The sequence below is a fragment of the Berghia stephanieae genome, chromosome 1, assembly GCF_034508935.2.
Source record: "Berghia stephanieae isolate SIO BIC M18660-M18661 chromosome 1, UCSD_Bste_1.3, whole genome shotgun sequence".
Taxonomy (NCBI): Eukaryota; Metazoa; Mollusca; class Gastropoda; order Nudibranchia; family Aeolidiidae; genus Berghia; species Berghia stephanieae.
Genome location: NC_088360.1, coordinates 76,614,253 through 76,624,117, shown reverse-complemented (window position 1 = coordinate 76,624,117; position 9,865 = coordinate 76,614,253). Strand labels below are relative to the sequence as shown.

Below are 9,865 nucleotides of genomic sequence, written 5' to 3'. Positions count from 1 at the left end.
AAGTGGACATTGTTCTGAATATGTGAATGTGATTATTAAAAGAAACAAAACAAAGCATTAAAAAAAAACAATAAAAAAAACAAACAAACAAAAAACAACAAAAAACCCCACAAAACAAAACAATAGGGCTAGAGAGTAGGGCACAGAATAGTCTCTTTAATCTGTGGAGTAGGGAGCAGTTGGGAGTCAGAGTAGGTCAGGATTTGTGAAGCACTTCCGCTTTCCTTTAGACTTCCTTAGCAACAATGCAAGCGTTGATCCTGTACTGTGGTGGCATTGTTTTGAATGACAACAATACGAGTAACCTTATTTCATCGTGAAAAGTACTATATTCCAACCAATCTTTATTATTTTACCCACATACGTAAGTCGATAAACCTTCCCCTTCCCCGAATACTTAGTCAAAATCTAAGTGAAAGTTCAAAATCAATCTGTATTAATATTGTGATAATAAAGCAAACAATGACAATATCGAAGCGTTTGTCGTGAATATGAATATGTTTTTACACCTTATTCATGAAAGGGAATAACAAGGCAAACAATGAAAGAAAAAGTTTCCACAGAAGCTGCCGTTCTCCTTATACGGAGAGGATGCATATGGGTGGTTAACATATGCTTTACGTCACATGCACCTCGGGCTCGGGAATAGTCCCGGTAATATAGGCTAAATACAAACTTTGAGGAAGAAAAGGTGTGAGTTGAAATTGGTGATAAAAAGCTTGACAAGAATAGATAGAAAAGGTTCATTACTCAGTTTTGATATCAAGGACTTCCCGGAGTACTCCAACTTGCTGCTTTCCTTTCCTTTCCTTTTCACAACACTGAATATAACATTTAAAAAGGAATAAAACACCAAGGATGTGAAGTCTTTGACTCAAAACCCCTCTTCAGCCAATAACATTAATATTTTGTTTTTGGCTGACGAAGGGGTTTGAGACCGAAATGTTGCGCTTTTTGTGTTTTTTGTTTTTGTTTTGGGTATTTTGTTCTTTTTATGAAGCTGCCGTAATTCATTATTTTGTATATTAGAGAGAAAAAAAAGCTATATTGTTGTTATCATCTGCTCCTATAGCTGGTAGCCCTCTTACAATGTTTCAGAATTCTTGAGCCGGACATTAATGAATCTACAAAGGGATGAGATGTTCTCTCTGTCTCATATTGCTTTTGCTTTTACGCAAACGTCTCCATTTTTTAATAGAAAAAAATAATTAGCCCTTCCTCAGTCAGATTAGAGCCACCTTCAGCCATCATCAGACTGATAGTTGTTATTGCTTGATGACGGAATGTAATTTCTTTAAGAGGCAGTTTGGGCTTTTAATTTTTTTTCCTATATTGGACGGTTTTAATGATTCTATATCATCATTATAGGTTAAAAAAAAAAACATTAAAAAAAAAATACATTATTTGTGTTGATACGCACTTTGCAATCTGATTTGAGGGTCTGGCATAAAACATTCTTGTCGCAACTTTTCAGGGAAAAAAAACAAACTAATAAAGGAATAACTTCCATGTTCTTCCATCAACATTGTAGCATTTTGTGTCACCATAGAGCAATTTTACAGCTTTCGCATATTGGATTTTTGTTAGAACATTACAAAGTTGCGAATCAAAAGTTTATGGCAAAATTGATGATAAAAATTAATAATTTGGAAAAAAGGTCAAAATACACATACCGTATAAAAATCTCTCTATGGTGACATAATGCATTATCTATGTGATTACAGGACATTTTCTGACAGTTTCATGGAACAGATCTAAGAAATATTTGACACAGTATCCCATTCTCTGAGAAAAATGACTTAATGAGAAAATCGCCAAACACCTTTGGTTTTTCAAACTTTTCTTACTACCTGTAACCTTTTCGACAGTGTTTTTTCGTGCCATTATAGTACATTTTGAGAAGTTGGACTTAAAAATATTATTTCTAAGATAATAAAATATCGTTTCCCACCAAAATTTAAAAATCAATTTTTTAAAAGAATTTTCCAAATAATTAGACCCAAACGGCCCCTATAAAGAAAAACATTCTCTACTTTTTCAAATAGTGTTTATTTATAATATTAGTTTAGTTGTTGATTGTTTAAAGGTTTAGCACAAACGTTTTATGTGATATATTTTGTTTCTATTTCAAGCTGGCAGAGGAAGCTGGTAATATAAGAAAGACACCAAGTATTTATTATACGATTATGCTATTGTTTTTTTTTTTTTGTACTGAAAGTGAGTCTTTATATTACTAAATGTTTGTAAAATAATTGTGAAAAAAAACCCAACAAAACAACGCTAAAGAGTGTTTTTGATTTCAGTTTACCCAAAGACGTTTGATTTCTACAAGGCAAGCCAAAATCTTACAGCAATATTTTATTTATTTCTGATTACAGCATATCCAGAGCTAGTTTGATTTGATCAAGGATAATCAGCATCATGCATCAGGTCAAGTCAACCAATGTGATTGAGATTGTGAAGAGTCCAAATGATTTTAGATCATACAGGTAATTATGAGATGTTTGCTAAAATAAATATTTTAAATAAGCCCATTTATTAAGTGCATCTCAAGGTCTTATATAAACGTAGCAAGCGACATGGAATCAAATTTTAACATATATGTGGAATCAAATTTCAACATAAATGTTAAAAGTCTTCAGTGGATGTATCTTTTTTATTGTAACCATGATCGCCGCAACTGCTACTACCAACTGCTATTTACCCATTCATACCAGAGTCAATACAAGTACATTAGTCAATAATAATTTTCAAATGTCAGAAATTTATGCTTTTTGCTTATTGTCCTCTATCCAATTACTGGTCATACTCACTGATCCTGGACTTTTACAAAAATTGAGCCATGATGATGAGTCAGTTTTCAATGACACCAGATACTAATTTCCAGTCCTAAGCAAATGTTGTACCACAAGATCACATAGCCGCGCAATGTATTTTTAGATAGTATTTCCTTTCCTTGCTTTATCTTCAGAGTCGTGATTCTGCCCAATGGCATAACATCATTGTTGATTTCAACTGTTCCACCAAATGGAGATTCCTCAGATTCTTTCAGAATGCAGGACGCTGAGGAAGAGTCAATGGATATTGATTATGAAGATGGAGAGGTATTTCCCCTTTTGAAATGCTATATTTCTAGGATTTAACAAGACCCTAGTTTCAACGAGAGAAACTAAATTTCTTCTTTTTGTTGATTTTTACTTGTTAAATTAGAGCAAGATCATGCTTTCAACATACCTTATGCAGTCACACCAACCTCATTAAAAAAGATTTACTGTACAATTCGTTTTACATTATGAATGATCTATAATTAACTTTGGGTCCCATAATTACAGAAAACAAAACAAAACAACTCTTATATATATATATATATATATATATATATATATATATATATATATATATATATATATATATATATATATATATTATATATATATATATATATATATATATATATATATATATATATATATATATATATATATATATATATATATATAAAACTGTATATATCTGTTTTGATACAGGCAGGAGCTGCACTGTGCATTGGTATCGGTAGTTTTTCTGATCCCAAAGAGATTCCAGGGTTTGCCCATTTCATGGAACATAGTAAGTTGAATATTACGTTTTAATTATTCTTGTGTGTGTCAAGTGGCAATTCAATCTGAGTGTTAATTGGGGCTAGCTCGGGCTCCTCGCTCTGCACAATCTTTTATTCCCATGGTGTTCATTTTTTTCAGTGGTCAGTGGTCATGAAACATTGACAGTTATGCTCAAATAGGACAAGATAAATGCATGTTAGGCGATTTTGCAATTATTTCTGACAGAGACAATGTTGTTAACAGCCTGATACTCATTTTACACCTGATTATGGTCAGAAAATGTGAGGAAAGAGGACTCAACTATGCACCACTCAAAATGGAACTCAAACCCAGAACCTTCCGATCTGAAGGCGAGTGTCATACCATAAGACCACATAGCTCTTCAGTCTTAGTCAGATGGTGTATATGAAGAAGGAGAAAAAAAAGAAGGAACTACTATGGAGGGAGAAGGAGAAGGGTGAGGTGCTGTATAAAATTACTTTTTATTATTGCTATGTATTGGAGGTCTAGTGGCCCAAAGACAAAAGGGAAAGGTGCTGTGTAAAATAAGTTATTGTTATTGCTATTTATTTGGAGTTTACTAGCCCAACCGATAAAGTGTTGAATTGAAATAACACAATAACACCATTTATAATTCAAGAAACATTTGCTTTTTTATCAGGAATAATAATAATAATAATAATAATAATAATAATAATAATAATAATAATAATAATAATAATAATAATAATAATAATAATAATAATAATAATAATAACAACAATAATAATAATAATAATAATAATAATAATAATAATAATAATATGATGATAATAATAATAATAATAATAATAATAATAATAATAACAATAATAATAATAATCTCATTATAATATAATTTCATATAGCTCCCATTAATCCACTGCTGAAAAGTGCTATATGACACTTAACATAATAAATAATACCCAAAGAATACCTAAACTACCATACTACTAACACGCACACACTCATATACTTGCCTACTCAGACACACAAACACAAATTTATCCACAAACACACCGTACCCTGATTTATAACCAAAAAAAAAAAACAAAAAAGAAAAAAAAAAAAGAAAGTTCATCAACTGTCAAAATAAGGCCAACATTTAATTACGTTCAGTTTCAGATTTTTGTTCTTCTTTAAATATAACTTCTATCTGAAAGAAAGAACTTTTTGATAGAAGAATGTCCTCTCAAGACAGTAACAATGATTTTTGTGCCTGTTAGATTCTAAAGAGAGTAGTGTATATTATTTGGGATTTCTAAAAAACAACAAAAAAAAAAAAAAAAAAAAAGAAAAAAAAACCCAAAACCAAACAAACAATAGTATAAGTTATGTATTGGCAATTTGATATAAAATAAATGACTAAACGTAACACATGTAAGGCGTGGATCACAGTGCAGTTTACTTGGAATTAGATTTTACTACAAAGTTTGAAACACTCAAAAATGAATGGATTGTCTATTCATTGGCTTTGATTTTTCTTATTGTTTGTCAATGATCTTGATGTTGTAATGTTTGCTATTTCAGTGGTGTTTATGGGCAGCAAGAAATATCCGAAAGAAAATCATTGGGATGACTTTCTTGCCAAACACGGTGGAGAATCTAATGCCTGGACGGATTGCGAAAGGGTATTAACTGTCAATTCCCCCTTCCAAACTCTCTCTTTCTCTCTCTCTCTCTCTCTCTCTCTCTCTCTCTCTCTCTCTCTCTCTCTCTCTCTCTTTCTTTCTCTCTCTCTCTCTCTCTCTCTCTCTCTCTCTCTCTCTCTCTCTCTCTCTCTCTCTCTCTCTCTCTCTCTCTCTTTAAAAATGTTAATCGCTCAATCTATCCCTCCAGAGGCATCCTGACCAAATAAAGAATTTTTTTGACCACTCTCGTCCTCTAAGTTTTGATATTCTTAGAAGGGTATATTTTAAAAATCTATCTTTCTTATAATCTTCATCTGAGTTTGTAGAGCACATGTCCTTTAAAAATTTTAGATTTAGATTTTGAAAGTAACGGGATCCTCTGTGCAGCTTTTCTGTCTCCTGATGTAGGTCATTGCTTTACTTTAGTTTTCATTTCAGGAAAATACCATGGCATTTGTTGAAAAAAAATGAATTTTGTGACACTGAGCGTTATCAGTGGGTAACAATGATAGTAAACATTAGTTTTGAAATCATTTCCTTGGGTAAGACACTCTAAACAGATTACACAGCTCCATTATTCAGATGCCATTCTTTTATAGAGATTTACATCTACCAAATTATTCTGTTCAAAAATTGCTAAGTAGTGGTGGCTGGCGTTGATTGCAGAGCTACCCTCTCGCGGCCAGGTGGAGTTGTCATGACAATAGAGTTGTGGGTTCGAACCCCCATTGCTGCAATTTTATTTTTTCTCTGTCTTCTGGCACTTTTCTACTCACTTCATTCCTCATTATTTTCAACATAAGTGCCTGCTCCACTAACTTTTCTGAAATCATATTTACCCCCAATATTGGAGCTTGCCTACTCAATGTCTCAATCGTCTCTATGTTATATGTTTGTGTTGAGAATATAACTATCAAGCTTAATCGACGGCTAACAAACTTGACGGCATTTAGGTGTTGAACCCATGACCTCAAGAAGCTGGGAGACCTGCTCAAGATAAAAACTACGCCTGATACCACCTTTTTTTTTTTGAGTGAAGGATAACGTCGATTGCAGAGCTACCCTCTCGCGACCAGGCACAGTTGTCATAACTGTAGGGTCATGGGTTCGAGCCCCTATCACAGCAAAGTTTTCATTCTACATCGTCTTCTGGCACTTTTCCACTCACTTCATTTCTTGTTAAGTAGAAAGAGGGAATTGAAAGGGGGGGGGGGGGGGGGGGTTAGGGGGCAGTATAGCGTAGGATTGAGTCAAGTTTATTTTTACTTGTGAGTCAGTGCCTTTTCAGTGGACCTTCTTTCTATGGTTTGACTTTTATGCTTGTAATCTTTTCTTCTTTTTTTTTCTCGCCCACAGACATGCTTTTTCTTTGTGATAAATCAACATTCTTTTGGGAAAGCTTTGGATATATTCTCCCAGTTCTTCATTTCTCCACTGTTTAACAAAAACTCAGTGGACAGAGAGATTATGGCTGTGGATAATGGTACATTGTAGAACATAATTAATTCAAACTAAGAAATCGGTTTTGCCATTGGATTGTTAATTATGACAATAATGGGGATGGTGTCTCAAATTGTGATTATATTCATGAAAATATTCTCATAGAAGAAGCAGTGTTGTCATGATGATGATAATGATAATGAGTATGGATGCTTTGTATGACTATCATCATGATCGTCATCGTCATCATTATCATCCTGTATTTTTTAAATCATTAATTTCTTAACGAGCATAATAATAAATGACTCATTAAAAATACAGGCATACCTTTGAAGGATGTAACAGGGATAATATTAAAGTAGTAATATTTCAAAGTTGATTCACTATTATTCAATTCTGTAAAAAAAATGATTAAATCTTTATCATGTTTTCAATATGAGAGAGAGAGAGAGAGAGAGAGAGGGAGAGAGAGAGAGAGAGAGAGAGAGTTAACGGGTGCACAGCCAAGAAGTGCATCTTCAGAAGCGTATTATATGCAATTTAGTGCAGAAAATATGATATCTTCTGCATCGGTTAAAGACACAGATTCCTGGCTAAATGTTTTAGGGAGCAACTCAGAGACAGACCATTTCACGTCTCATTGATATAGACATTCAGACATATCAGTTTTTGTACTTAGAAACTGTTTTGACACAAAGGCTCGCATCATGATGGAGAGAAGACATATATCTATCTATCTATCTATCTATCTATCTATCTATCTATCTATCTATCTATCTATCTATCTATCTATCTATCTATCTATCTATCTATCTATCTATCTATCTATCTATCTATCTATCTATATATCTATCTATCTATCTATCTATCTATCTATCTATCTATCTATCTATCTATCTATCTATCCGTCTATCTATCTATCTTATCTATCTATCTATCTATCTATATATCTATCTATCTATCTATCTATCTATCTATCTATCTATCTATCTATCTATCTATCTATCTGTCTATCTATTTATCTATCTATCTATCTATCTATCTATCTATCTATCTGCTATCTGTCTATCAATTCATATATATCTACCAACATTTCTCCATATAAATCTCAATTCCCCTAGCTCTCTTTTTATCTTTCTTACATACATGCACACACACTTAGACATATAATTGGCATTATTATTATTATTATTATTATTATCATCATCATCATCATCATCATCATCATCATCATCATCATCATCATCATCATCATCATTATATTATTATTATTATTATTATCATCATTATTATTATTATTATTATTATTATTATTATTATTATTATTATTCTAAGCACAGCTGTCCGTTCAATGAACGTCATGATACGTTGATCAACTCAAAATTTATGATTCAAGTGTTGAATAAAATTTGAAATCAATTTCTATTGTCTTAATATTATTCGATTACGTAATAGAAGTCAACACAGCTTTTTATTTGGGAACAGAGAGATATTTTCTGAATTTGATATGTTATTTATTTTGCTCACTTATCTATAATTCTTTGCCAATTGCAAGAGCGGAAAATGGTTTATATCAAATGAAGAAATTGATTGTATTCAAAAAATTAGACGAACTATTACCTTGTATCGATTCAATGCAAGTACTGCCACCTCATTGTCATACATACTCTCTAACCGTGCAAAAAAAAAAAAAAAAAGATTATTTAAATCTCCGTCATAAAATATTACAGAATGTCAGCTGATGTCTAGTAATGATAGTGAGAGGGCGAGGAACATCATAGCTCACCTTGTCGTTGAAGATGGACATCCCATGAAGAAATTTATGGCAGGTATATCCAACTTAATTCTAATTTTGATTCTAGTTGGGTGGCAAATTGACAATCTTAGAGAAATTTGTGTTCAATATACCAAACTGATTTTTAGGTGTATTTCCATGACCTTGATTTGACCAAAAAAAACCCCAAAAAACTAGTTATCTACGGCAGAATGATTTAAAATAAAATGTTACCTAATTTTAAAACTCTGCAGCCTTCGAGAAATATCCAGAAAAACAGATCTTAGATTTTGGTCACTAGTTGTTCAAAATTATTTATATTTTGTCTCTCTCTTAATGGCATATAAATTCTCACTCAAAAACTTATAGTTGTGCTTTTGGAATATTACAGGAAATAAGAAGTCTCTTCAGGAGGACCCTCAGAAGAACAACATCAACGTGTATGACCAACTCCAAACATTTTATAAACAGATGTACACAGCGCAGTATATGACTCTTGTCTTACATTCTATGGGTAAGTAACACTCCCTCTCTCTCTCTCTCTCTCTCTCTCTCTCTCTCTCTCTCTCTGTCTCTGTCTCTCCCTTTCTCTGAATATAAACGAGACGTGGCTATGTCAAATAATGAAAGTTATACCATATGTTCTCACTACTTTTAACATCTCGACTAACATGCGAGCCCTTTAATTTAAGTATTTTTTGATTACTTGGAAAATAGAAGTCGTGTGGACTAATTGGAGGTCATATAGATATTCACAAATGGCTGGGAGTATGTTGGATGAGGTAGAGAGTGGTAGCGAGAGAGGGAATGACATAGGGAATTATTGTAGGAGAGAGAGAGAGAGAGAGAGAGAGAGAGAGAGAGAGAGAGAGAGAGAGAGAGAGAGAGAGAGAGAGAGAGAGAGAGAGGCTTTTTAAGGTTCTTGATTTAAACTTGAAATTATTGCATGCACCTTAGTGTAAATAATAATAATAATAATAATAATAATAATAATAATAATAATAATAATAATAATAATAAAAATTAATAATGATAATAATAATAATAATAATAATAATAATAATAATAATAATAATAATAATAATAATAATAATAATGATAACAATAATAATGATAACAATAATAGCAACAATAATAATAATAAATAATCACAAATTCTGTCTGTAAAATGTGCTGTTTTCTCCCCCCCCCCCCCCCCCCCAAATTACTTTTGGTACTAGATGACTTGGACACCTTAGAAAACAAGGTTATGAAGATATTCTCTAAAATACCGAATAAGTGAGTTGATTTCTCATTTTCATAAAATTCTTAAATGTCTATCTTTATTTCTCTACCACTACCAAAAGTATAATTATATTCTTTCCTTTTGACATTAAATGTGGTCATCTGTTACAAACATA

At 32.2% G+C, this 9,865-nt stretch overlaps 1 protein-coding gene across 1 annotated transcript in view; it reads left to right on the top strand.

Annotated features, from left to right (window-relative positions):
• Positions 1 to 235: 235 nt before the first annotated feature.
• LOC144957422 (nardilysin-like) overlaps positions 236 to 9,865 on the top strand; it is a 44,390-nt gene continuing 34,760 nt past the window's right edge. The window contains exons 1-9 of the mRNA XM_078888694.1: positions 236 to 364; positions 2,379 to 2,489; positions 2,972 to 3,104; positions 3,528 to 3,609; positions 5,151 to 5,251; positions 6,608 to 6,734; positions 8,422 to 8,520; positions 8,857 to 8,979; positions 9,686 to 9,743. Coding sequence (XP_078744820.1) covers positions 2,422 to 2,489; positions 2,972 to 3,104; positions 3,528 to 3,609; positions 5,151 to 5,251; positions 6,608 to 6,734; positions 8,422 to 8,520; positions 8,857 to 8,979; positions 9,686 to 9,743 — 791 coding nt within the window. The 5' untranslated portion in view covers positions 236 to 364; positions 2,379 to 2,421. The remainder of the gene's footprint in view (positions 365 to 2,378; positions 2,490 to 2,971; positions 3,105 to 3,527; positions 3,610 to 5,150; positions 5,252 to 6,607; positions 6,735 to 8,421; positions 8,521 to 8,856; positions 8,980 to 9,685; positions 9,744 to 9,865) is intronic.